At 46.2% G+C, this 27871-nt stretch overlaps 3 protein-coding genes and 1 pseudogene across 10 annotated transcripts in view; 1 reads left to right on the plus strand and 3 right to left on the minus strand.

Moving 5' to 3' along the window:
* The window catches only part of GID4 (GID complex subunit 4 homolog), an 18190-nt gene extending 12194 nt beyond the window's left edge, over positions 1-5996 (minus strand). Inside the window, exon 1 of the mRNA XM_037495170.2 lies at positions 5568-5996. Coding sequence (XP_037351067.1) covers positions 5568-5756 — 189 coding nt within the window. The 5' untranslated portion in view covers positions 5757-5996. The remainder of the gene's footprint in view (positions 1-5567) is intronic.
* On the plus strand, positions 5236-27656 carry ATPAF2 (ATP synthase mitochondrial F1 complex assembly factor 2). 3 transcript variants are annotated; one of them, XM_054689807.1, is made up of 8 exons: positions 5236-5365; positions 13947-13991; positions 14241-14386; positions 15750-15847; positions 16910-16990; positions 19509-19621; positions 20154-20269; positions 26545-27656. In XM_054689807.1, the coding sequence occupies exons 1-8, from the start codon at positions 5251-5253 to the stop codon at positions 26617-26619; spliced, it is 789 nt and encodes a 262-aa protein (XP_054545782.1). In that variant the 5' UTR covers positions 5236-5250; the 3' UTR covers positions 26620-27656. The 3 variants fall into 3 exon arrangements, with proteins under 3 accessions (XP_054545782.1, XP_054545780.1, XP_037351069.1); XM_054689805.1 differs by lacking the exon at positions 26545-27656 and adding an exon at positions 21798-22233; XM_037495172.2 differs by lacking the exons at positions 5236-5365; positions 26545-27656 and adding exons at positions 6224-6522; positions 21798-22233.
* Positions 10965-11062, minus strand: LOC119233112 (U6 spliceosomal RNA; annotated as a pseudogene).
* The window catches only part of DRC3 (dynein regulatory complex subunit 3), a 33201-nt gene continuing 28777 nt past the window's right edge, over positions 23448-27871 (minus strand). For all 6 annotated transcript variants that reach the window (XM_054689800.1, XM_054689804.1, XM_054689799.1 and 3 more), the window contains 2 exons: positions 24372-24503; positions 23448-23743 (listed from right to left, as the gene is read on the minus strand). In XM_054689800.1, coding sequence (XP_054545775.1) covers positions 23630-23743; positions 24372-24503 — 246 coding nt within the window. In that variant the 3' untranslated portion in view covers positions 23448-23629. The remainder of the gene's footprint in view (positions 23744-24371; positions 24504-27871) is intronic.

Genomic DNA, 27871 nt, shown 5'->3' on the forward strand with positions numbered 1-27871 from the left:
TGTCTATTTGATGAAACAAACAGATCCTAGGACCCTTTCAACTTTCTTCAGTTAAGTATCTCGAGGCTAAAGAAACTTTACAGAACAGAGCCCACTCAAGCCTTCTTTCATTCATTTTTGCCCTCATCACAAGTTTCCCTTGGGTCTACGGACTGTCTCTTTGTGTTGGGTACTGGGCCTCTATTTCTACCTGTATACACGGACTTATCCCTAGCCTGGACTTCATTTGTTCTCCACTGTCTTTCTGACTTATTCTAGGTCCATGCTGCTTAATCTCTGGTCTAACAAGTCTACTCCTCTCATATTTATACTAAGCACGATTCCATACTATTTCCTTATGAAATAACCAGCACAGGGCCTCCCTGGTGGCACAAGGGGTTAAGTCTCAGCACTATGAAGCTATCTGCAGCCACCTCAGCACAAGTTCGATCCCCGGCCACAGAGCTGACCCACATGGCATAGCAGACCTCTCCTGTCTCACCTGCTGTTCCCCTCAGCAGTGTATCTCAGTCAATGCGCCTGTTCAACTCCCCACTCTGTCTCTGGTGAATCCTCTCACCCCCTCCTCCCCACCTCTGGCCTACACCCCAGCTCTTGTATGCATAAGTAAATAAAATCTTAAAAAAAAAAAAAAAGAAAGAAAGAACCAGAATACTCAGGAAAGGCATCTTATGAAGACTTATATGGTATAAACTTCAGTGTGAACCCAAATACTTCCCCCAAATTAGACTATACTTTCTGAGTACCTGCACTGCCCATTTCATATATGGATGCCTGTATTTCTTGGTGAAAAGAGTTACAGGTCTAAAATAAATAGGGGTACATATTGAGGTTTAGCAGCCACCAATTACTGGCTACTGAGATATTGCCAGATGCCTAACCAACAACCAACTGCCTACTTTTCCATGCTGTCAGGGTCTAGCTCTTATTCTTATCCCTACGCTGCTAGCAATACCAGGTTAACCCGAAGATTCTAAGGCAAACATGTGCCCCATCTGTTTGCCAGTCATCGGTTTAGGGGAGAGTAAATGAGTTCTGGCCATTTAGATGGGTGTATAAGTCTCCTAGGTGCTTCTGGGAGTCTAGCTTTTGAAGAGTTTCTTTTTCTTCCTCTAGTGGTGACAGCCAGTCCTGTGGCTGCCATCTAGAGACCACGAGGATAGATAGGTTGGGAAATGCCAAGGAGGAAAGCACTAAAAGATGGGGGAAATGAATCCCTGAAAGAGCCAATGTGGAAACAAGCTCCTCCCCAAACTTCTTAAAGATGATAGATTCACACATCTTTAAGCTATTTTGAAATGTATGGTCACTTGCAGCTGAAAGCATATTTCACCCAAATCCACAAAGACTCATCCAGAATAGGCCAATTTCCAGATTTCATGACAATTATATTCATATACAAAGTAGAACCCCTGGAATCAAAGCAGAACAAAGTACAGTGGAATGACAGCATGAGATTTTAATGTTAAGTGATGTCTCATTTTAAGAAACTAGAAATGTTTTATGGAAGTTATCATATTTGGGGACTCAATTATTCCCAATTACACCATAAATCACATTATAAGGCAAACCTTAAACACTGTAATGAATTTAGTCGACCAGATGAGGTCAGCACCGAAGCAAACAGGCTTCAATGAAGCTAAACTGCTCCCAGTTCGGTGCTAGTGACAAAGATATTCCATGTGAAAACTGCCAAAGCATTTTTAATATCCTCATCTGCTGACCTTGGCATTGGACGTTATCTAACACAGCTGATCCACACTAACATGGTTCAGCAAAGAACTTTTATTAAAGGGCACATACCTCTAACCTGAGGCTTTAAATTTCATGTATATACTACTCACTGAATTCAATGCAGTTTGGGATTTCATAGCTGCCAGAAAGGGGATCAGGTGGCAAGGGTACTTGCTAATAAGATTAAAAATTGAACTGCAAATTGGCTAACATTTTGCATGGATTATCACATGCTTAAGAATCAGAATTTCAGTTTGGCCTCCATTCAACCATGTGTTTCTTCCATTCTGCCCAAATTGATCTTGATGATGGTTGGTGAACTCAAATACACTACTACGCAGAGAACTTAAACCAAATGACAGGACAGCATCTCAATGAAAAAGATAACAAGGCAAATGTTTAGCATGAAGGTCTCACAGCACAGCTGTGTCCAACAGCTGCTCTTTTTAATACCCCTTTCACAGTGACCCCAGCCTTTGTTTTACTTTGGCTTCTTGGATGGCAGAGGAGAAACAGAGTAGTCACAGTAACAACAAGAAAGAGTAAGAAGCTACAAATCTTTAAATTTTTTTTAAAAAAGTACTCTAAAAAGTACACTGAGAGATGTACAGCATCATTAGTCATCAGGAAAATTCAAGTCAAAACCACAATGCGATACTGTATCACACCCACTAGAATGGCGACAATCAATGGACAATCAAAAGACAGATAATAGCAAGTGTTAATGAGGATGTAGAGAAAGTGGACCCCCCATGCATTGGTGGTGGAAATGAAAGTAGTGCAGCAGCCACTCTGGAAATCAGTCTGGCTATTCCTCAAATGTTAAACTAAACTCAGAATTGAGTGACCCAGCAAGTCTACTCCTAGGAACTACCCAAAAGAAATGAAGACATATCCACCTAAAAACTTGTACATGAATGTTCATAGCAATATTATTCACAATAGCCAAAAAGTGGAAATGACCTAAATATCCATCAATTCATCCACAGATGATCAAAATGTTGTCTAGCCACATCATGGACTATTATACAACAATGAAAAGGAATAAAGTACCAACAAAAGCTATAATATGGATGAACCGTGGAAACATGTTCAGTGAAAGAAGCTAAGTCACATATTGTATGATTCCATTTATGTGAAATGTCCAGAATAAGCAACTTTTAGAAAAAATTAGGGGTTGCCTAGGCTTGAAGGAGGTGATGACTATATAGGACTTCTTTACAGAGTGATGAAAATGTACTAAAATTAGACTGCAGTGATGGCTATACAATTCTGAATATACTAAAAATGGTTGAATTGTATACCTTAAGTGGATCAATTGTATGGTATGTGACTTATATTGCAATAAAGTTACTAGAAACAAAGAAAACAAAGAAGAAAGAGACTGAGTTATAAGAGGCAAAAATATTCTAAGAAGGCTGAGTCCCAGAAACTAGTCCTGGCTGAAAAACCAGATGATGGGGCAATTCACATGCCAATGACTCGTCTCAATGCTGGACAAGCAACTCACCAGGCCAGATGTAGAGCAGCATTCTTTGGTATGACCACCGCCCCCACACCATCAGACATTCTACTCAAGTGGCTCCCAGTCATCAGCCAGGTATCTGCTCTGGGCTGTCCTAAGGCCTAGTCATTACACACCAATTCAGTCACTGCTTCCACTGTGCACAAGGAAACTAGTGCCTGTGCCTGACAGGGATTCAGAAACAACACACTAATGGCAGAAGAGAGGACTTGCTGCAGTAACCAAAGCAGGCTTCTCTTAGGTACTTAACTTCCCTGCCATATCAGAAGCCATCAAATTAAACAATGGGCATAAATTCAAGATCATATCCAACATCATGACCCATACCAGGGATCTTACATGCAAAATTTTTATGATTAGCTGCTCTCACTCACAGCCTATACCCTCGATATTAAATTCCCATATTTTAAGTAAAAGAAAAGGGTGGGTCACCACATTAGGCATATAATTATCAAGACTGAAATGCCTCAGTCACAATAGTTTTTCCATTATAGTAACTAAAAAAATAAGAAAAAAGTAAAACAAAAGGAACAATTGCAATAAATATCACGGCTCATGACAAAAAAGTATACAGACTAAAGATACAATTAACATGAAGATATAGTTTTCCCCTCCAAAAAAGGAAAAACTTATTCCCACAAAATAGTAAGAAAAAAAAGAGGTTGATGAGGGCCTCCCCTGGTGGCGCAGCAGTTGAGCGCTGGGTTGGGAGGCTCGATACCCGGCCACCAGATACCCGGCCACCAGCCACAGGTGAGGGTCCCACCAAAAAAAAAAAAAAAAAAGGAGGTTGATGAATGCTCTGCAGGTAGCAAAGAAAGTGTACTTCCATTGTCTTTTGGCTGGGAGACCTCCTTGTTCACAAGAACATTTAAAATTTCCAACAGGCGAGCATAAGGAAAAGGGACAGGCTACATTCTACCTCACACATGGAGGAGTACACGAGGACCTCAAAGCTTCTACGAGATCTTTTGAGGGGACAGATGTTTGGAGGGGCTTTGGGGAAAAGCGTAGGAAGTGGGATCTCTGACTAAGGACAAAGGGACAAGAGATGGAAAGTGGGTTCTGAGGCAGATAAAAGTACCCTACAGAGGAGGAACAATTTCATAAGGAAGGGAGATAAAAGGAGTATTAACCACTGCTGGCGTACTTTGACTGGAGGAAAAAAGTCAGGTGTAAAACCCTTTGCATGAGAGGGTTAAGGTAAAGGAGAGGGCCAGGGCAGGTAAAGATGTGGTTCCAAAGCTATAGCTGCAGTTCCAAAGCCAAGCAGGTACTCTGAAATTCAGGTCAAATGGGGGTGGATGGCCATGGGGAGGAAATACCAGTGTGAGAAATAAAACTGCGTGCATTAGATTTCTCAGTACATGGGTATTGGAGACTGGAAGGAAGCCCTGGCTGTAAGGTGAAAGTTAGCAAAATGTAAAGAGTGTCCCCTGGAGCCAGGAAGGAGGAAGATTAAGTGGGGTGGGGATGTCTGTGTAAAGAGGCCAGGGAGACTGGGAGCAGCCTAGAAATGGCCAGAGAAGGGGGGAGGGAGTATATGAAGTCGGGGCAGGAAGCCAGGTGGTGTGGGAGTTGGGTGCTTGGGTCAGGAAGAGACCAGAGCAGTGGGGGCTTCCTGGAGGCAAGATCCTAACAGACTGAGGAGCCCCACCCAGCAGTGCAGGGGATGCGAGAGTGCCTTGTGTGGGGTGGGGCTAGGCCAGGGCCAGGAATCAGTTATGGGCTGGGGGCTGTCAGGCTCAGGGGAGGATGGAGAGAAGGTGCTCCCAGTTGTGACGATGATTAAGTTCTTCCAAGGAGGAAACCCTAGGAGGAGGAGGGCCCCAGGACCTAAGGTTCCTGGGAAAGGTGGGGAGGAGACATAGCTCAGGTCTGGGAGTATCTGACATAGGCTCCGCCACGGGGAAGAATCGGGCGAAATCAATGGAGTGTTCAAAACGGCCTGAGAGGGACTGGAGGGAAGACTGATCTAGGGGTGACAGTTCATGGGGTGGAGGGACCCGGGTCTGAGAGGGGCCAGTCAAGGGGGGTTCCGGTCCCGGGCTTCAAGTCGAGGAGAGTGTTCAGGATCTACCAGGAGCTGCTCACGACAAGCTCCAGGTGTGAAGGGGCAGGTCAGGATTGGGGTTCGGAGAGTGTGAGACACCAGCTGGGGAGGTCCCGGGGGTGAAGCGCCGGGAGCAGGAGGCCCGGCGGCGAGGGCCTGGTCCGCGGCTGCAGGCTCGAGGAGCCGGGGCCGGGCACGGCCCGTGAGCGCCGCGAGGAGGCCCTCGGGCCCCGGCCCGACCCGGCCGGCGCTCACCTGCAGCACCACCTCTACGTCGTACGAGTTCCCCTTGCTCTTCTGGTGGCCGCGGAACTTGGAGCCGCTGTAGAGCAGGCTGGTGGCCACGCCGGGCTGCTGGGTGTTGATGGGCGGCGGCGGGATAAGCGAGGCCGCCGAGGCCGCCGAGGCACCGGCCGGAAGGGGACACTCGGTGCGTACCGGCATCGCGGGGTCCCCCGGAGCCAGGGCTGGGGGGAGGGGAGAGGAACCGCCGCCGCCGCGCGGGAGCCGAGGAGGGTGGCAGGGAGGGAGGGGCCGTGGCGCGCACGCGCGAGGTGGGGGCGGGAGGGGGGACCACCCGCCCGCTGCTTGCGGACCTAGCGCTCGGGCCGCCACCGGGACCCGGGGACCTGAGAGCAGGGCCTCCCCGTCTTGAGCTGAGTCCCCTCCCCACTTGCCCTCGCACACACACCACCCCTTCCGATTGGCCCGGGAGTGCGGGCGGGGTGGGAGCAGGCTCACGCGGCGCTTCCACCCATTGGCGGGCAGAGAAAACACGTGGCGGGGTGCGCGAGGAGCCTTCTGGGATTTGTAGTCTTCCTGAGGCGCGCCGTTGAGTGGGCGGGGCGAGGTGCGTTTGTGATGCTGATTGACGGGGGGTGTGCGCCAGAGGTGCGCGGGAGCGACGGCGCGCCGTTGGTGTCATGTGGAAGATGGCGGCGCTCAGGGGAGGCTGAGGGCCCCCGGGGAGGCGGTGAGAGGGTTCCGTACAGCCCGACCGTGCGGCTTGGTGATCCTTTCGCTGTGTGTTTTCCTGTTAGATTTGAAGCCGCTCGTCCTCCTAAGCCATCGGCTACTATGTGGAGAAACTGTCTCCGGCTGCGGGACCGGGGGCGCCGCCTCCTGAACCGGCCCCCGGGTGGCCCCACCGCCTCGGTGGGGCTGGGGCCAAACCCCCAACCCCCGACCCGGGCCTACGCTCCACCGACAGGTGAGGGAGGCCAGGCATGTTACCTTTCGACTAGGGACCGAGCCGGGCTAAGGTGGGCTGAGGGATTCAGTCATGCAGCGCGCTATAGCCGAGGCAAGACTCAGGCTTCCGAGGTTATGCACGTCAGTCAGGTCAGTTGCAGACCCGGTAAGAAACCCAGACAAATTAGGGACCACCCGAGGGCACTGCGCGAGATAGTAGTTGACATTTGACACGTGTGGCTTTTCTCAAACTTTGTAGGCTTTCATCCCTTTAAGAAGGAAAGCAGATGTCATGCTTATTTTCGGATAAGGAATGTCGGGTTCTGGGTCAGGACTACGTCAAGGTCACAGAGCAGACTCTGTGAGAAGTTTGTGGAGGGCAAAGATCCGTCTGTTCGACTGCTTTCGGTGTTCCCAGAACCAGACATAGAAGGGGCCTAAAACCTGGGTTTTGTGTTTTCCATCCTGACCGCTTCACCCCCAGGTTTCCTGACTCAGCCTCCTACTGCCTTACCGTAACCCCTGTCATCTCTGGTAAGAAGTTGACACCCTCTGTCTCCTTCCTCCACAACCGACTCTGATGGAGCCTAGAAGATGAAGCCAAATGGCTTCTGGGAGAGGTTTTCGGGTTAAAATGGGAGTTGCTAAAAAAAAAAAAAAAAAAAAAAAAATGGGAGTTGCTCACTTAAATGAGTAAAGAACTATAACACTCTCATTCCACTCATTTAACTTTTCTGTGCTAAGGACAGGGGGCTCCGTTGTCTTTATGACACACACATGGTCTTCACCTGGCTGATGTTCACTGTCAAGTGCACAAGGTTATAAAATCCTATAAATGGTTGTTTATACTATCCTGTGGTAAGAGTGATAAAAGAAGTACAAAAAAACTGAAAACACAAACATTAACTTCCATCTTGGGGGTGTTTGGGGTCTAGAAGGATCTTGATGAAAGGATATTTATTTTATTTTTATTTTTTTTTTAAATAATAAATTTTATTTTTATATTCCCCCATACAATTGCAAACGCCCCATTCTGACTCCAATCCTTCCCCTCCCGCCCCCCACCCCCCAAAAAGTGTCTCTGGTTCATAGTTTTTTGTTGATTTTGATTTTCACTTTCTTATATTCATTTTCCTGGTCCCTTATTTAAGTTTTCTAGATTCCTGCTATGAGTGAGACCATCCGGTATTTTTCTTTTTCTTTTTGGCTTATTTCGCTGAGCATGGTCCCTTCCAGAGCCATCCATGTTGCTGCAAATTGCATGTGTTTATCTTTTTTGAATGCTGAGTAATATTCCATGGTATATATGTACCACATCTTCTTGATCCAGTCATCTATTTTTGGGCATTTGGGTTGTTTCCAAAGCTTAGCTATTGTAAACAGTGCTGCTATAAACATAGGGGTGCAGGTGCTCTTTGGAATTGATGTTTCTGTGTCCTTTGGGTAAATACCTAGGAGTGGAATTGCTGGATCATATGGAAGCTCTATGTTTAGTAGGTCCAGAAATCTCCACACAGCTCTCCATAGTGGTTGGACCAGTTTGCACTCCCACCAACAGTGCAGAAGAGTTCCTTTTTCTCCACACCCTCGCCAACATTTGTTGTTGCTAGTTTTTTTAATATGTGCCATTCTCACTGGTGTGAGATGGTATCTCATGGTAGTTTTGATTTGCATTTCCCTGATGACAAGTGATGTTGAACATATTTTCATATGCCTGTTGGCCATTTGCATTTCCTCTTCAGAGAAGTTTCTTTTTAGCTCTTCTGCCCATTTTTTGACTGGATTATTTTCTTTGTTGTTGCTAAGTCTCATCAGCTCTTTGCAGATTTTTGTGATCAGTCCTTTATCATTAGTGTTGGGTGCAAAAATGTTCTCCCAGTTGGTGGGGTTTCTCTTTGTTTTTGTTATTGTCTCTTTTGCTGTGCAGAAGCTCTTTAATTTGATGTAGTCCCAGCTGTTTATCTTTGCCTTCACTATCACTACTTTGGGTGATGTGTCTGTAAAGATGTCTTTGATGTGCAAATCCCGTAGTGTTTCGCCTATATTTCCTTCTATGTATTTTATGGTTTCAGGTCTTATGTCTAGTTCTTTAATCCATTTTGAGTTGATTTTTGTGTATGGTGTGAGGTAGTGGTCAAGCTTCATTCTTTTGCATGTAGCGACCCAGTTTTCCCAGCACCATTTATTGAACAAACTTTCTTTGCTCCAATGCATAGTCTTTGCTCCTTTGTCAAAGATTAGTTGACCATAAATCTGTGGGTTTATTTCTGGATGATGAAAGGATATTTAAACTGAGTCTTGATAGATGAATAGGAATAGAGTCTCTTGGAAGTATCTGGCACATGATAGTAGTCAAATATAAAAAAAATTAATGAATGAAGGAATGAGGCGCAGTGGGAGGGAGGCACATGAACCCACTTTATGACTGCTGGCTGTGTGATTCTGTTGAGTCTTTGGAATGCTGAAAGACTAAACCCTAAATGCTAAAAGACTGAAGTCTTACAGTGAAGTCTTTGATTGGCAGGCTGATTGAACTTGGATCTTTAGGAATAGTCGGCCATTGAAGGTTACCAGAAGGAGAAGAGGTCAGAAAGGAGTAATCTGGGGTTGGAGATACCACAACAAAGAGACCTGTGGTCCACTTCTCACCTGCTTGGAGAAGAAGTGTACAGAATGTCTGCAAATGCCTTGTGAAGTCCAGGCTGCAGGTTTTGTCCCTTTTGTTTGCAAATTGTCGACTGGATAAGTCATTTTGCCTCTCAAGAGTCTGCCACATCTGCTCTATCTCCCTCATTGAGTGATTGTGCTGGATTGAGGGAGATTCTATAGATAAGGCATTTATCCTGTGACCTGTTAGTAAATAAATTTTAATTGGCACTCAGCCACACTCATTTACATATTGTCTAGGGCTGCTGTTATTATAGTGATAGAATTACTTAGTTGTAACAGAGGTTATATGACCTGAAATAATTTACTGTCTCACTACAGAAAAACATTTGCTAGTCCCTGCTCACTGCTGGAGAAACCTGGGAAACAGTGTAGTCATTTAGCCCATTTACTTTAGTTGCTATAGCAGAAACTTTTAGCCTGAAGGATTTTTTTACTGAGATAAAATTCGCTTACAACTATTTAACATGTACAATTCAGTGGTTTTTATTATATTCAACATTGTGTACCATCACCAAAATCAATTATAGAACATGTTTATTACCCCAAAAAGAAACCTGGTAACCTTTAGCTGTCGTACTCCCTTCCTTACCCTTGACCCTCTAGCCTTCTACAACCACTGCTTTACTTTCTCTGTAGATTTTCCTGTTTGGACCTTTCATATAAATAGAATGTAATTTTTTTTTTTTACTGACTTTCTTTACTTAGCATGTTTCCAAAGTTTATCCATGTTGCAGTATATGTCAGTACTTCATTTTTTTATTGCTGAATAATATTCTGTTGTATAGATATACCACATCCTATTTATCCATCCATTGATGACTATTTGGGTTATTGGCATCTTTTGGGTATTCTGAATAATGCTGCTATAAACATTTGTGTACTAATTTTTATGTGGGCCTATGTTTTCATTTTTCATATATCTAAGGGTAGGATTAATGGGTCAAATGGTAACTTTTTAACTTTTTGAAACACTGCCAAATTGCTTTCCAAGGTGGCTGCAGTTTTACTTTTCCACTAGCAGTGTGTGAAGGTTCCAATTCCTCCATATTCTTACTAGCACTTGTTACTATTGTCTTTTTGAGTAATGCCTCCTAAATGGGTAAGAAGTATTGTCTCCTGGTTTTGATTTGCATTTCCCTGATGATGAGTGAGGTCGAGGCTTTTTGGTGTGCTTATTGGGGATTTGTCCATTTTCTTTGGAGAAATGTCTAATAGACATTTGACCTTTTTTAAATTTGGTTATTCATCTTTTTATTATTGTTATAAGAGTTCTTTATATACGTGACCCGAAGAACTTGGGTACCTGAAAACTGTTGGTCTGAGTTGCCATAGGAATAGGAGGAATGCCCTCGGCTAGAATTTCAGCTTTAAGGTTTAAGGTCCACCAGATGGCACTGTTTAAAAAGATAAAGGTGCTGGGACTACTCTGAGAAGCTGCTTCCTCTGTTTAATGCACTGTGGGAATTGTAGTTCAGAGGCTTTGAGTCTTTCAAAGCTGCGACCAGCCCGGAAATTGAAACTGGTAGAAAGAACATGCAGGATTCTTTACATCTGGAACAGAAGCAGTAGTGTAGGGGGAAATAATACAGAAAACAGCTGGTTTCTTTATATGGATTGAAGCACCATCTCAGGGAAAAGAGACCCAATGGACATTAATTTCCAATTCAGCACTCTTCACATGTGCAGGTTTTTTTAAGTTCTTCTTTGCTTAGATAGCCTGTTTTCTTATGACTGGCTTTTAAAATTCAACACTTTTTTTTTTTAACCTGGGCATTTCTTTCTTTCTTTTTTAACAGAATGCTTCACAAATTAGTATACCATCCTTGCACAGGAGCCATGCTAATTTCATCTGTATCCTTCTGATTTTAGTATATATGCTGTCAAAGCAAGCTCTCACATACTCATTTCTGTATCTACATAGTCCACAAAATTGTCCCTTAAAAGGCACTGAGTATGTTTTTGCCACGGAAATATGTTCTGTAAAGGAAGTGACTCATAGTCAAAATAGACCCCTATCCTGCAAGGCTAGACTGTGTCTTTTGTCTTTAAAGGTGGTGTTTTTTTGCTGTCAGCTAACCCTATATTCACTAAGAACATGGGGACTTCATGGACTCTCAGTGGTCTTGTAATTTGACCCAGGTAAAGAATCTTCACCTTTTGACATTGTTGAGAAACATGGATCCCACCAAATAAACCTCCAGATCCTGTTCTTGTTTGCCTATGTGAACCCCTTTCTTGGTGACCTACTTGACCCCCTTCACCTGATCTGGCCTCCACAGATGTCTCTGGATATCTCTGGCCATTCTCTGCTACATGCCTGTGGTCTTGTTCTTCTGGCTATCTTTCTGTTTTTACAAAACTCTAGTTTCTTAAGGCCCATGAGCTTTTTGTAAGCAAGTTCTTCTGCTGGAAACTGCTACATACTTTCCAAAAATGAATCCCCCAATACAGGTGAACTAACTCCTGTCTCTTGAAGTCTCAGGTGGAAACAAACTGCTTGAAGTTGTTCCTTTAGCTCATGATGAGACTGGGCTTCCCTGGCATGTGTTTCCAGTGTTTCTTGTACTTGACCATCACATTCTCTTTATTATTTGACTGGTTTAGTGTCTGTCTTCCACAGGGAACACTAAGTGCCTTAACAGCGGGAGTGAGTTTTGTGTCCCAGCTACTACTCCTGAAATGGGATCTGTACTCACCAAAGTTTGTCCCAAAACTTCCCAGACTGAAGTTTGCATCTCCACACATCTACCCCTTTCAGGAGAGGATTTATACTGCCCGTGCTTGACCCTGCTTTTCTGCTCCTTTTGCTGGCTGTCAACTCTTTATCTGCAGGTTCTGTCCTGTTTTGAGAGATTTTTGGTTGTCATTTCGTTGCCTCTCCATCCATCCCACTCTCTTCCAGTTTTTTCTTCTTAATCAGATACAAAAGTGGGCCTGACTGAACAGAGGGGTCAAGACCTGATCGGCAAAGCGGAGGGAGGAAAAACCCCCTTTGTGGGAAGTCCCACAATTCTGCCACCTCTGGAAGGTCCAGTCCTCTGCTGTCAGTTTCTTCCCCAAGTCCATTCCTCCAGGATTCTTGGGTACATTTTCCTGAGGCTGTGTGTGGAAGCATGCTAGGATGTTCTCTGCTGGCACTTACTGCTGCTGGGTCAGAACCTTCCATGGTGGTGAGTCAGAGCTTTAGAGTTCTTCCCACTTCCTGCCTGACCTGACATTACACATGCTGCCCAATCACAGCATTAGAGAACATGCTGGATTGTGTCTGAGGCTTCTAAACCTGTCTCACAGCAAATAAATGATTGGGACGACATGTGGAATAGGAATATTTAGAAGTCCAAGGATGATATGAACCTCTTGTTTTGGTGTCATATGTGTGAAAGAACCAATACTATGACTTCAGATGGGTGGTAAATTGTGCCATTATATAATAACATCATGGTGGCCACAGTTGGTCACTTTAAAAAAAATTGAACTCTGTGAAGACAGGGATTTTTGTCTGTTTTATTCATTGTTTTATACCAAGTACATAGAATAGTACCTGGCACAGAGTAGACCCACAAATATTTTTTTGTGGGAAAAAAGTTTGGATCTTAATTAAGTGCAGCTGTAGAAGTGCAGTTTGGGGATCTCGTGTGCATTAATGATAGCAAGTGAGATTTGTGGAACAAACATCATGTGGGAGACATTAAGATAGAATGTTTGGCCTAATACCTTCTCTCCATCCCCTCCTACCCCAGTGTACACATACCAAGTTCTCTTAATTTTCAGTCTGAATTAGTAAAATTTTAACTTAAACTTGTTTTAAAAGCACTAAAAACTAATGAATTTCCTGTTCATCTACATGCTGCATCATTCATTGAGTAACTTCAGTCAGGGATGCTGAAGACTTTTAGTACCTAATGATCTATGAAAGGATGAGTGAATGAATGAAGATTCTGTGTTTATCATAGATGATGCAGACTGGGTTATGGTTTATAGCTTCCAAAATCTGACCTATTTGTTTTTTATTAGTTGAAGGAATTTTCATAATCCCTTATGGGGCTCCCTTGGTTTTAAATCCCTTCAGAGAAAAAAAGTAAGAGAGACTATGTCTACATTTTCATTTAAGATTTTATTCAAGTTATTTTCAAAAGAAAACATAGGACACAGATTTTCCTCCTTCTTAAAGGAAATGTTTGGAGTTCCTGTTGAATGCACAAGCAAGCTAGTTAATTAGGCTAATTAATTGGATAGAGGGGATGGGAAATGCTCCTGGGATCTCTACTTACTGCCTGTGCACCACACACGTGCATGCTCACACTGGCTTTCCACTCATGCCTTCTTAGAGGAGTCAGAGGCTGGCCCAAGTGGATCTCTGGCTTTAGCACATTCAGATGTCTCTAGATTTGCACGCATTGTGCTGGCGTGTGGCAGTGTGATGGTGGGGCATCACTCGGGGAGGGTGTGCAGAAGTTACAGCGGAAGGTGCTGGCTCAGACAATCTGCAGCTTTTTTGACGTTGCATTAGACTACCCCTGGGCTTGAGGCTGGTGGGGGCATGACCAGCATGTCCTGTTCCTTCCTCGTCCTTGGAGAGTGAGTGGCCTCCTCCTCCCAGCTTTAATCAGAAGCCGCTGATTATGCTGTGTAGATTAGGGCAGACCTTGAATGGTGATATGAAAATCAAGCCAATCAATCAGCGTTAGCAGTAATGATACAAGCTGGTCTTGTCTTTTACTGAGCTGTCTTGACATTATTTTAAACTGCCTTTTTGAAAAATCTTTCTCACAGAAAGGAAGAGGTTTTATCAGAATGTCAGCATCACACAAGGTGAAGGTGAGTGTCTGAAATTTTGACTCCCTCTTTTACTTTTTCTTTTTTTTCCTCTGAATGGGTAGAAACATTTTTCATTTCCAGCCAGTTCAGTGGTGAGGTAACCCTTTGCGCTTTTGTCGGATATGTTTCTGAAATCCCTCCGTGAAGGGACTCAGAGTTGTCTTTGTACCCATTCAGGTAGCTAAATATAGGAATGGTCACTCGATTCCACTTAACAATCCCTGAGAGGTTTTCATTTGATCTTTCAAGGTGGCTTTGAGATAAACCTGGACCACAGGAAGCTGAAAACTCCCCAAGCCAAGCTCTTTACCGTCCCCAGTGAGGCCCTGGCCATCGCAGTGGCCACTGAATGGGACTCCCAGCAGGACACGATCAAGTTCTACACCATGCATCTGGTAACAAGTTCACATGCCTACATCCTAATGCCCGCCACAGACTTCCTAGAACCCCTGCCAAAAACAGAGACTCCCTTCCAAATTCCAGAAGGGTCCTCAGGGGTGGGTTTCCGTCTCCTTGAATGAATGTGGCCAGTGTTCCCCCTCATTGCCTGGCCTCCCTTAGTTGCCCTGCTGAGAACACCTTGCTGATGGCTGGTTTGTCCTCTGGCCTCAGGACAGTTGTCACCTTCCCTGATGGCTTAGCTCTCTTATTTTCTATCAGACAGCTGCCTTTTGTCTCAGCATTTATATAGATTGTAATGGTTTTACTATCGTACACTTATTGTCTCTCTCTCCTTCACTACCTTGTAAATGCAGAAGGACAGGGCCATGTCTGTCTTGCTCATCAGCACATAGTCCCGTTAAAGAGGTTTAGCTGATTGAGTGCAAGGACCCATAGGGGCAGGTAGTTGGGGTGAGGATGACTGGCTGTGAAGCCAGCCCCCCAGCCACACTCACTGAGGAACTATAGTCTGCAAAAGGGGTTAGCTACACTCTTTGAATCCAGCTTCTAAAAGTTAACCTTGGGCAAATTACTACCCTTCCCAGCCCCATATTCCCCAACTGCGAGAGATGCATAATAACAACACCCACCTCATGGAGTAGTGGTCAACATGGGATATGATGATGCATAGAAAGTCCTTGGTATGGTCGTTGGCACAGAGCAACACTATCTATATTGTAGTTAGTGCTGTCATGCTGGTCACCACTGCACTCAGCCTTGATATACAGACCCAGGCACACTTCCTCAACTCCTGCTGCAGTACCAGTCTGCTCCTTTGACTCTGATGAGGGTGATCAGGGCTACGGATGAGTCACCTAACCAACCTGCTATTGATAAGGCAAATCTGGAAAAATAATCCCTCTCTTGCTTTGGCTGATTTGTTCCCCTGCCTTCTAAGGTGTCGTGGGAGCCAGCTTGTAATCTTCAGTAATATCTGCTTTCCAATAATGCTTATGTTCTTAATTCCTGAATTTGACCTCTCTGGGTCTCAGTTTCCACATCTCCGAAATGGGTATAATAATAGTACCTACTCAAAGGGTAAATACAGCAGAAGCAGGTAGTGAAGAACATGAGACCTTGGGGAACTGCATTAATCCTAGGGTTACCCTTAGATCCCCAGCACTCTTACAGTGTCTGGCACAAAACCTGACTGTAGTAAACGCTCAGTAGATGTGCTGCTGCTGAGGTGGAATTGCCAGTCCTGGGTGGTACTGTCTGCTTCTTCCTAAAGCTGTGGCTTTGCTGCAGTGTTCTCAGGAAATCAGTGCTTTTGCCTGAGTCCAGCAGGTGGTGACGGGGTTCTGTTTTTTGATTCAGACCACATTGTGTAACACATCTCTAGACAACCCAACCCAGCGAAACAAGGACCAGCTGATCCGGGCGGCTGTGAAGTTTCTGGACACTGACACCATCTGGTAATTGACATTTAGATGGTCATTCCCCTTGGGCTGAGCAAATCCCTTGGGCTCTTTTGCCTCATTTGTCCAGACAGTTATCAGGCAGACCCTTTCCTTTATCTTGAAGGGCAGGAAAGGCAGTCTACTTGACATCAGCATTTAGCTGCTCTGAGATCTCCAGAAGGGAGGACTCCCAGGCTGCATCATTGCAGTCCAGTAGCTATCCCTTGGTCTGGGGTGGAATGGTGGTGTGTGCAGCCCTTGTAGGCTCCGGGACCAAGAGGGTCATTGCCAGCCCCTAATGGGCCTCTGCTCACCACCACAGTCTCATGTAGGCATCCCTGTCATTACTTGTCAGCTTGGACAATGAGGTAGTCAGATATTGATATTCAGGAGCTGACTTCCTCTGCTGCTGAGTGTGTAACTCATGACCTCTCTTCATACCAGAATGTGGCTTTCTAAGTGCCCCCCGGGTTCCCTCAGCTGACTCCATCTTTGTGTCTTTTGGTCAAAACAAATGGTGTAGCCTGTCGTCACATGGCATCGGGCATCCATGCATGAGGTGCTATCAGGTAGCATGGTCTGTGGCAGGGACATGGTGTCTTAGGAGTGAGGAGAGGTAGGGATGCAGTGGCTGAGCTTCTGACACAGCATGCCTCTTTGTTCAGCATCTGGGGTCAGGTGGGCGGGGATCCTTGGGTATAGTATTGTTTAGAATGGCACTTATATAGTGCTGCAAGCCTTGACCTGTCAAATAATTGGGGACTTTTAGTATAATGATTCTCAAATTCAAGCCTCCATTAGAATCCCGTGGGACTTAACAAATTGCTGCTCCCACCCCCAGAGATTCTGATTTTCATAGCTAGGGGTGGGAATTTGTATTTTTAACAAGTTCCCACGCAGTGTTCTTGGGTGGCCCCAAGGCCACAGTTTGAGAACCACTGCTTTAGGGAAAGACTTGTGGGGCTGGGTTGGGAGGAGGATTTTTTTGCTGTTGCTTTTTGTGTTTTTCCATTGTCTGTCACTGAATGAAGGAATTGTACTTTTTTATTAATGAAGGTGATTTTTGCAATGAATTAGCTACAGGGTGGAAGAGCCAGAGACATTAGTGGAACTTCAAAAGAACGAGTGGGATCCAGTCATAGAATGGGCTGAGAAAAGGTAAGGTGCACAGTCTGTTGGGGAGGCTCTTGGGATAAGGGGGCCGTATTGGACAACCAGAGCCCTAGCTTGCTAGTGAGCTTCCTGAGTTCAGAGTCCCCTTGGGATTCAGTCTCTCCCAGGTGTTGAGGGATAGGGCCACCTTGGAAAAAGTGCTCCTCAGTGGCATTTCAGGACCATGCACTGAGTACCTGCTGTCAGTACACATGGTGTTGAGAGTAGGCACAAAGCCCTATTTCTGCCACAATTGGCTGTATGTGACCTTGGTCTAGTGACTCCACCTCTCTGAGCTTCAACATCCTCGTCTGTGAGTGGGGCTCATAACCCCTACATAGCAGGTTATGAAGTGGTGCTTAGCATCCTGCCTGTGCACAGTAAATGCTTACATTTTGGCAGTTACTGTTATAGGACAGGGAGAGGGGCAGCCCAAACCCCACAAACCTGCCTATTCTACATGGGTTCTGCCATCCGCCGCATCAACACAAAACATAGGAGACTTTAATGGGAAGGAACTTTAATACAACTAGGAAACAATACAGGTAAGGCAAAGAGTCTAGTTTCTAAATGAAGCACCCAAAGTTACCCGTCCCCTCGTGGGTGAAAGTCCATCCAAATGGGATTGGCCCAGAGCAAGGCCCCAAAGCTGCTAAAAGTCTAAAGCATCTTCCAGTGGGGACCCACAGAAAAGGGTCACAAACAACTGGACAAGCCCGGAAGGAAAAGAGCAAAATCAACATCAAGATAAAAGCTGCCATTGTCACCTCCCCACGGGTCTCACCCACATCTGTGTCACCCAGTCCATGACCAAAAGACAAGCGCAGTTTCTTCACGTGTCTCTAGGCTCCATGCGCCTCTTCCAGGTCTCCTGGCTCCATCCTGCTTCCTTCCTCAGTCTCTTCTGCAGCTTCTCCTCTTCCTGCTCAGCTCCACCCTCCCTTGGGTGGGGCAGGGAACCTCCCCCTTTCCTGGGGACCACCCTGTTACATTACCTTCTTTATCATTGTCACAGTTGCTACATTATTTAATTAAATCACAAAACAGTGTGTATATGTACATGCATGGAGAAAGGTCTGGACAGCTTCCTCTAAAATTACAGGTAATATTCATCCTATGGATGTACAGTTTCTAGGAATTGATGATGCCTAATACTTTTCCTTAGCAGGGAGATTCTTGTGCAAAAGTGAACAGACTATTGATATGGAAAAATAAATTCAATTATATTTCATTATAAGAAGAGTTTGGAAGAATTGCCTTTCATAGTGTTACCCTGACTGCAGTATTATCACCTTACATGGAGTAGTTTTGGTGTAGCATTTTTCACAAAAGTCGTGTATGTCAATCTGTCTCATCTGTGCACAGAGTGTGCCAGGCATCCTTGGGTTTTAAAGTAAAAGGCATAACCAGTGTGCTAACAGATCAAATGTAACTGTAATACTATGTGAGCACTATAGAGATACAATGTCATTTTGGAGTCTAATTGAAATGTAACAATAATTTAGGTGCCTGGAGGTCTTTGCTAGGAACAAAATTGTTAGCTTTTTGTGGCAGTTGAGATTTCTTATCTTTAATAGTTTACAGAAAAACTTAGCCGTTTCCTCTGTTCCATTTGAACTTAGAAATTTCAGCAAGATTATTTCTAAACCAACGGGAAAGAGCAAAGATACATGGAAAAACAAACAAAAATTGCTATTATGTTTTTACATAGTTAACATTGTTCTTGAAAATGTATCATTCTTGAAGCCAATTCATGTTCCAGAGCAAAAACAATGCCTGTATATAGTGAAGGTGAGATAAGTGTATTTTTATATGATTGAATGATACAGGACATAGGAAAATATTGTAAGGAAAACAGTTTTAAAAGAAATTTTTTTTAAGATTTATTTATTTATTTATACAAGAACTGGGGTACAGGCCAGATGTGTGGGAGGTTGAGAGGATTCACCAGAGACAGAGCAGGGAACAGAACAGGCAGACTGACTGAAATACACTGCTGAGGGGAGCAGCGGGCGAGATAGGAGAGGTCTGCTGCGCTACGTGGGACCCTAGCCAGCCAGCCAGGATCAAACCAGCACTGCAGAGGCTGCGGACAGCTTCACAGCGTGGCGCTGAACCGCCTGCGCCATCAGGGGAGGCCCCTAAAAGAAATCTTTTATGACTTCAAATGTGAACATATTTCCTACAAAAGATTTGAAAAGCAGATTTTGATGGAGATTCCAGGCAAATGAATTAGAATTTCAGACAGCCCTGACAGTGGGGGCTGCCAGAGAGCCCCAGGTGTGTGTGATTTGACACCCATGCCTTCATTTAGGGCAGTTTCTTGGTCCTCTGACTTTGCTGTTGGGTGACAGAAAATTACTAGGTCAGGAGGCAACTGATTACAGTGGCAATTGCTTCAGAATCCCAAGACTGGCCTCTTGGCCACATTCCCTGACAGGGCACACACATGCTCAGCAGTTTGGAGCTTTGCTTCCTGGGCTACACAGCATGACAGGAATACACCAAAGCATTTTCCTTTCAGATATGGTGTGGAGATAGGCTCCTCCACCAGCATAATGGGGCCCAGCATCCCAGCCAGGACTCGAGAGGTGCTCATCAGCCACCTGGCATCTTACAACACATGGGCCCTACAAGGTATGCATGGCACTTCCTGCAGGCTGGGAGGGTGAGTGTCAGGCATGGATGTCCAAAATCCAGAGAAACAGAGGAGCACTCTAGGTGGTGATTTTGATGCTCACCCTTTTGCTCTGAAAGGACAACAGGCTTATACCCTTCCAGTAGAAAGTTGGTTTTCTCTTCTGGAGTCTTCAGATCAAATCTCATTGGCCTGGCTGTGATCACATGCCCAGCCATGCATGGACCAGTCATTCTCTTGGACCAAGGATGGCATGTGTCGATTGGCCCGATTTAGGTTATATGTGCACTCCTGGTAAGGGCAGAGGAAGGATCACCCCCAAGGAATGCCAGAATGATCTCTGAGAAGAATAGGGAATATAGAGAGAGAATGGGCCAAAAGGCAAGAGGTCCCTGCGGCCGTTTCCCATCTCCTGGTGCCTTCGTGTTGCTCCTCTTCTAGGACTCAATGGACTCGAAGGCAGGGGGGCTAGGCACTGCCCTGTTTCACAGTGAGGCATGCTGGGGCCTGACTTGGCTTATGTCTCTGCAGGGATTGAATTTGTCGTGGCCCAGCTCAAGTCCATGGTGCTGACATTGGGCCTGATTGACCTGCACCTGACAGTGGAGCAGGCCGTCCTGCTGTCACGCCTGGAGGAGGAGTACCAGGTACTATGCAGCCAGAGGGGAGGAACTGGTTTTAACCCATCTGAAATGGTTTTATGCAAACTTGGCCTTTATTATTTTTGTATACATACAGAAACAAAAACTAAGGGCCAGTGAAAGTATTGCCAAGTAATCGTAATAAAAAAGTCCACTATGTGTCCCAGCACTGGCTCTACTCTCCCCTCATCGCCCCACCTCCTCTTCTCGTGGCACGGGCCACATTGTTGGGAAATGCTGAAGTCCAGGTATCAAGCCAAATCCAGGTAACACTGGACTAAGGCCTTCACCCCCACTGCAGGAGCAGAGTTTTGGTTCGATCAGGATCTTTTGGGCTGACATATGCAGAATGGGCCTGTTCAAGTGACTGGCAGCTGCGGTATCCTTTAGAAGGCTAAGCCTTTACACCCTGACATTCACATAGCGGTTCATCTGGCTGGCAGAGCGTGCACAGGGAGCTGCTGTTTATACACAAGGTTTGATTTAGTGGACTCAAAACTAATGAGGTTTTGCTGTACCATCCTTCGCATTTTTAAACTGAAAATTATGGTGGTCTTTGCAGTCTTTTTGTTGTTTTTTTCTCCAACCTCAGAAGGTTAATTGCTATTACAAATTGGTTCCTAGTATGATGAAAACCCTTTTGTAATGTCAGTATTTCCCAAGTCCATTTAGTTGCTTGGGAAAATGCCAGGGGGGGAAACTGTTTCTGTATTACCAAAGAGACTGGATATTCTCTGGATGTTAGAAACAATTAAATGGGAAGGGGGTGACCCACGGGGGCTTCAGGGTTGTGGGAGGATGGGAGCCATGAAGCCTGGTTTCTGGTCTGGTTGTAGCTTTTGACAGTGGGCCCAGAGCCAGGCCATCATTCTCTGAACTTCAGGTTTGATGCTCCATAAAAAGGGAGTTACCTGGACTATGTATGTGAGTTCTCGGAAAGTCTGCAGTGCTCTTCCCATGACATGTCACATGGGGGTTGAGACCAGACCACCCAGAAACAGGTAGCTTGTGTGGTGTGGCAGATTGAGTTCCTGGATGGGCTGGGGCAGCAGGCTAGGAGTTGGCAGTGTTGGGTTGGAGTCACACTGACATCTGGACAGCCACACTGTGTTTGGACCCTCTCTTGTTGTTAACCCTAGAGGAAGATTCTATGACCTTTGCCCCGTGTGCAGAGCAGAGAGGCCTCTGCACCTCAGGAGTCAGAAGTGAAGCCACCCTACAGCCTTGGTGATCATTTATCCCACCCACCAACATGGGGAGCACTTGCAGCCCACGTGGTGAGGCAGCTTCTAGACAAGGACATTATATAGACTGTCTCAGGCTGGCACTCTTGTAGGAGGACAGCACACTGGGTGGGTGCTTGGGAGACACTCCCAGACCATCTGTGCCCTTCGGAGCATGGGTGCTAGCTCTGCCACCTGTGTAGCACTCAGCCTGCTGCCCTCAGCCAGCTACAGGAATAGGATGTGACCCTGGTGAGCAGGGAGTTGGGCACTAGTCACTCACTCAATGGCATGTCTTGTCTTCCCCTTAGATCCAAAAGTGGGGCAACATTGAGTGGGCCCATGACTATGAGCTGCAGGAGCTGCGGGCACGGACTGCTGCTGGCACCCTCTTCATCCACCTCTGCTCTGAGAGCACCACAGTAAAGCACAAGCTCCTGCAGGAGTGAGGCCCAGGAGGTGCACAACCAACCAGTAGGACATTGACTGTACAGCCACAGGCTCCCCTGGCCCACAGGGCTCCCTGGCTTGGTGCCTACTCAGCAGCACCCTAGATGCCTTGAGACAATGCACAGCTGTCTGTAGATCAACTCAAGTCCAACCCAGGTGCCCCACCTGGCCAACAGTGAGCGGGGGGGCAAGTTGTCTGCATGACTTTCTCAGCCCTGATTTAAATATTAAATATTAAATATTTCCACAACCTGGAAATAGTGTCAAGCCATTTTCATTTGTACCTCCTTTTTTCTCCATTCTTCTTATAATGTCTGGGTGACAGCTCACCTCCCCCAGCATGCTGCACTGTCTGCTGCCCATGGCCAGGAACCCCACACTGGGGACAATCAGTCAGCAACACACAAGCTTTTTTACTCCTGGTTTTTAGTTAAATGATCTTTTGAGAGTGAGTCCTTTTTGCTTAAACCAGTAGTTTGTGTGTGTTGCTACTGTTTTAGAAAGAATTATTTACTTTTGCAACTAGAAAACCTGCATTGTTTCTGGGTTAAAAGCCCAGGGAGTCCCAAGAGTATTCCCGCTGGCTGCTTGCATGGCCGCAGGAGGCAGCCTTGATCTCCCAGCACTAGGGCCCCGTGAGAGAGAAGTGGGTGTTGTCTGAGAGTCTCAGGCAGCAGAGGCTTTCCTAGCACCTATCCTTGCCCACCTGAGTGATGAATGGCACCATCTCCTTCACGTGGGGCACTGGCCACCTGGGGGCTTTTCCATATTTTCCATGTGTTCTCCCTGAATCCCTCGACCATGCTCAAAGGGTGTATTGTCACATTCCCACTTCAGAGCTGCAGCTCAGGCTGCAGAGGTGATGTGTGATGCCCAGCCTATGTCTTAACCTCTGGAGGGTCCAGCTTCCTGCAGCCAAGCTCAGAGCCACAGGGAGCAGCAGCCTCAGCCTTGGGCTGAGGGCTCCGCCAAGGCCCTGGTTCTGTGCTGGGAGCTGCAGCCTCTTCTGCATCACTCCTCAGCACCTGGAGGAGAGGTGAGAGGAGATTATTACAGCCAGCAGCCTGCCCTGAGAGCATAAGAAACGGGGTCAGCACAACGCTGAATGTGCCCACTGGCAGCCCCTAGGGAACTGCTGTCAGTAGGCTCACAGCTGCATGGTCAACTGCCTGTCATGGTCTTTTCCTCCTCGTACATGAACATGAATTCTGTTTCTTTTTTTTTTAAAGAATGGAGAAACATTGGGCCTCCCTAATGGTGCAAGGGGTTAGGTCTCAGCACTATGAAGCTATCGGCAGCCATTGCAGCACGAGTTCCATCCCCGGCCAGGGAGCTGACCCACATGACGCAGCAGACCTTGCCCACTGCTCCCCTCTGCAGTGTATTTCAGTAGATCCACCTGTTCTGTTCCCCACTCTGTCTCTGGTGAATCCTCTCAGCCCCGCACCTCTGGCCTGCATATATGCATAAATAAATCTTTTATTAAAAAAAGAATGGAGAAATGTTAACATAAGTCCTTTATTTTTCTTTACATTTGGAGGTTTTTTCCCAGGGTGGAGGTGGGGGAAGAATGGCATTAGGGACTCACGAGTTGAGAAATTCCCAGTAATTCTCTTCTGAGGCAGTGAAATGTGTGCTCTGCTGGTCAAAGCACACAGGTGCTGTGTTTTCCAAGGCAACCCCAGCTAATAGCCTAATCAATGATATAGCCACATTCCAGGTTGTCCAGTTCATTCTGCGCATGGTCGATGTATTGATTGATCTCCTTCACTCGCTTGCGGTTCCTCATGATCTCATCCTTGTGAACCTGAGGGTGAAACCAAAGCCCAGTGTCGAGCATCAGATAATTGGTTAATATGTTTTCCCGAGTCTGGTTTGAGGGAAAGGGCAATCATTCTTTGAAATCTGCATAGGCATGTCCCTCATTTACACTGTGTTCCGCTTCTACACACACTTAAGGTAGGGGTTAGAAAAAAGATGAAGCACTGTTATTTATTTATTTATTTTTAAAGATTTATTTATGATTACAAAAGCTGGGGTACAGGCCAGAGGTGTGGGGGGTGAGAGGATTCACCAGAGACAGAGTGGGGAACAGAACAGGTAGATAGACTGAAGTCCACTGCTGAGGGGAGCAGCGGGGAAGACGTGGGGGTCACCTCCCTGGCTAGGGTTCGCACTCGCTGCAGAGGCTGCGGATAGCTTCACAGTGCTGTAATTAACCCCTTGCACCACCAGGGAGGCCCATTTTTAAAAGTGGGTTTTAAAGTGACTGGACAAGACTCAATCTTCAGCATGGAATTCTACAATCCTTAATTTTACTTCTTTCATCATTTCTCATGCATATAGTACATGGTTCCTAGGGAAGATTTCCACTTTCTCTGGCTGGTAGCTGGAGAAGCTGGTGCAGCCTGCTAGGCCGCGTGGCATTTACTCACCTTGTCCACTAACTGTGAGCACCAAGAGTTGACCCTGGTCACCAACTCGTCTTCTCGATTGTCGATCTTCAGGAGGTGGATGTCATGGGAGGCCCCCACAGCATTCACAATCGTGTCTTTGTCGACAAAAAGCTGATGCATGAGAAAGACCAAATGAGCTTGTGTGTCATCACACCCTGAGCACAAAGCCAAAGTGCTGGTGAGAAAAGGACCCCCCGAGCCCCCTGGCTGTTAGGAGCCATGCCGAGCAGGCCCGCTGCCCAGAGCCCTGTGAAGATCCCACCTTTCCATTAGCTGTGTCAGCCCATTCTCCTTAGCGCTCCTCTCCCAGTGACCGTACCTCCCAGGAAAGGACCAGCCTGGGTGCTGCCTTTGCAGACCTGGTTGAGAGCACATTCTCTCTAGGAAGAAGGTAGATTGCGGCCCCAGAGGGCACCTCAAGCAGGACATCTGCTCTCGTGACATTTCTCTCTCGGGTACCCTTGAGACTGAGTGACCTGAAAGCTGCCATCCAGGAAGCATGAGGCCTGTCTCAGTGGTTCTGAGAACCCGCAAACCAATGGTGTTCACCCTGTGCTGTTTCTCCACTGTCCCTCGCATTAACCAAATTGAACCTTAGATTATTTTGGGGTCTCCTGCTTTCTCTGTTCTTGATTGTTTTCTGCCATGAAAAATGTCAAAAATGGCCAGTTCTAAGGGTTTGTGCTGAGACTGTGGGCCTAGCACAGATGAAAACTGAGTGGAATCATTTCCCGGAGTGAGGACAGCTACTGGAGCACTTAAGTGGTTGCTTCCTCTTGGAAGGAAGGCGCTTTCTGTCATGCCAAGGACCCAAATGTTCTCTATTATAGAGAGGGCCAGGAGTGGATGTGTCCTATTTTCTTTCCTATAGTAGTCTTTAACAGTCTCCAAAATATGTGATGTGGAATCTTAAGATGTTAAAATTTCTGCAAAAAAAAAAAAAAAGTATTTTTTGGTGAAATACATTTGGGAGAGCCTGCACACCCCAGGCCTTTCTTGATGCACCAAGTATAAGGCACGTTTCCAGAGAAGGCTCTGGTAAGTCCTGTGGAAAATAAAGTCTTAACTTTGTCTTGGGTCTCCCTGGTGCAGCAAGGGGTTAAGCACCGCACTATGAAGCAATCCACAGCCTCTGCAGCTCGAGTTCGATCCCCGGCCAAGGAGTTACCCACATGACAGCAGACCTCTCCTGACTCACCTGCTGCTCCCCTCAGCAGTATATTTCAGTCAGTCTGCCTGTTGTGCTTCCCACTCTGTCTCTGGTGAATCCTCTCACCCTCCCGCATCTCTGGCCTGTACCCCAGCTCTTGTATGCATAAATAAATAAATCTTTGTCTCTGTTTTCCAACTTATTTGGGCATAACTTCTTTTCAGAGTAATGGCTGTCAGTACGTCGGGGGGTGCTGGTTTGTCACAGAATCACATATGGAAAAGCCAGGCTAGCTGATGTGGAGGTAGGAGCATCTGCCCAGGAGAAATGACAAGAAATTATTAAGCACTTCCCCTGCATAGAAGGTCCTGGGTCAGGCTCTGAAAGGGTTCGCGAGCGGCATGCCCTGAAATGGTCATCCTAGTTATTTAAGAAATAAATAGTTACATTGATAACATCACCCCATTACTAAAGGGTCCTCTTTCATTTAAAAAAGTGGGTCACAAAGGAAGAAGACCTAGAAATCTGACTGCAGAATTGAGGCTACTAGAGGGGGGAGGATGGGGAGCAATTGGGGGAGGGGTGCTTTGGTGGTGGGTGTGGTATGGTAATACACATTTGAAGAGGGGTGAACCTATACCCCTAAATCATATACAGTATTGTCACCTCTACAAAAAATAACCCAATTTTTAAATAGTGGATTACAGTCTCCTAAGCCAAGCAGAGAAAACATCCCCCCAGTTTGAATATGTAGAAATCAGCTTCAGAAGCTGTGGGGAGTGAAGTGTTCTTAGAACCAGATGAGGCTAGAATTGGTCATGAAAATCTGCGTGACATTTGTAAAATACAAATGAAAGGAATCTGGCTTAAAGAAATTATTTTAAAATGCCAGTTACGAGTTGTTTCTGGACTTCAGATGGCCTAGAGTGGTGGCTACGTCAGTTTGTCCTCTCAACAGCTCTTGTGGGTAAAACATTCCATATTCCCTTCTCGTTTCTGCAGATCAAAAGCACTGAGGCAGGAGCCATGCAGCGTCCAGGGATATGCAGAATCCGGGGACTGGTCCTGGCTGCCTGAGCTGTACCACCCTGTCCTGCGGGCTTACCGAACTTCACCCAGGGGGCTCTTGCAACTGGAAAGATACATTTATTTCAAAGTGATTTTTTTTTTAGGGGGAGGAGGGGAAAGGACTGTTGAGAAGGACCCAGGACCACCGCAATGCTGGTGGCTTGAGGATTTGCTGCCTCATGTCTGCGTGGGATCAGATCATTCTGTCAAACACTTGCCCAGGCACAACTGACACTGTGGCTCCCTCCACCCCAGAGACAACAACAGAGAGCCCAGTCCCTGCTCAGCTGATCGGGCAGAGATCCTAGTTGGGCTCTCATCCATGCCACCAGTGATTATGGCGGGGAATCCTACCCCCGTCACTCTGCCAGACCATCGGGGGACTTACCGGTCTTCTCAATGGCCTTGGCCAGAGCACAGACCCTGCCCTTGCAGCTGGGTGCTCGCCTGGGTGTTCAGAGCACCCAGGGAGCATGTCTGACCCACTACCACCTACATGTGGAACATGGGGCTGGCTTTGTGTCCTTGACCTGGTGGAGGGAAGCAGTAGCCCGGCTTCACTGTGGGCAGTTTTGGCTGCCAATGCCACTCACAGGCCCCCTCCCTGCAGGCTCCAGGGTCCCTCCTTGAGCACATGCATTCTGTTTTTCCTTTCAAAGCTGTGAAGACTTTAAAACATGAGTTTGGTTCTAAGACTGGCATGGGCTGACTACAATCACTCTTTAAAGAAATAGAGAACAAAAGGCGCTTTAAAGAAATACAGAGGGCCTCTGTATTGTAAGGGGTTGCAAGGGGTTAAGATGCAACCTACAAAGCTTCTCTGCAGCCACTGCAGCACAAGTTCTATCCCCAGCCAGGGAGCAACACACATGGCACAGCAGACCTCTCCTGACTCACCCACTGCCCCCCTCAGCAGTGTATTTTAGTCAATCTGCCTGTTCTGTTCCCCAGTCTGTCTCTGGAGAGTCCTCTCACCCTCCCACATCTCTTGCCTGTACTCCAGTTCTTGTATGCATAAATAAATAAATCTTAATAAAAACGAAATAGAGAAACTCAACGTGCCTTTTTATCATGATATGCTCATTATCAGATAACAGAAATCAAATTTTTTACATCAAGGGACCTATTCCCCCATCTGAACTCCCCTGGCTTGCAACAGGCTGAGTAGACATGTTCGGCTTTGAGTCAAGCAACCTGGGTTGAAATTGCGACTCAATTGTTCATATGCTCTCTATCTTTGCTCAGTTTACTCTAATCTCTG

The sequence above is a fragment of the Talpa occidentalis genome, unplaced genomic scaffold, assembly GCF_014898055.3.
Source record: "Talpa occidentalis isolate TD23 unplaced genomic scaffold, MPIMG_talOcc4v2.1 talOcc4.7, whole genome shotgun sequence".
Lineage (NCBI taxonomy): Eukaryota > Metazoa > Chordata > Mammalia > Eulipotyphla > Talpidae > Talpa > Talpa occidentalis.

Bases quoted from the DNA above. Each gene is read 5' to 3' on its own strand.
- ATPAF2 (XM_037495172.2), top strand. From the start codon at position 6,390: ATGTGGAGAAACTGTCTCCGGCTGCGGGACCGGGGGCGCCGCCTCCTG. The intron at 13,992-14,240 runs GTGAGTGTCTGA...TGATCTTTCAAG, and splicing joins CAGCATCACACAAGGTGAAG to GTGGCTTTGAGATAAACCTG. The intron at 20,270-21,797 runs GTACTATGCAGC...TCTTCCCCTTAG, and splicing joins GCCTGGAGGAGGAGTACCAG to ATCCAAAAGTGGGGCAACAT.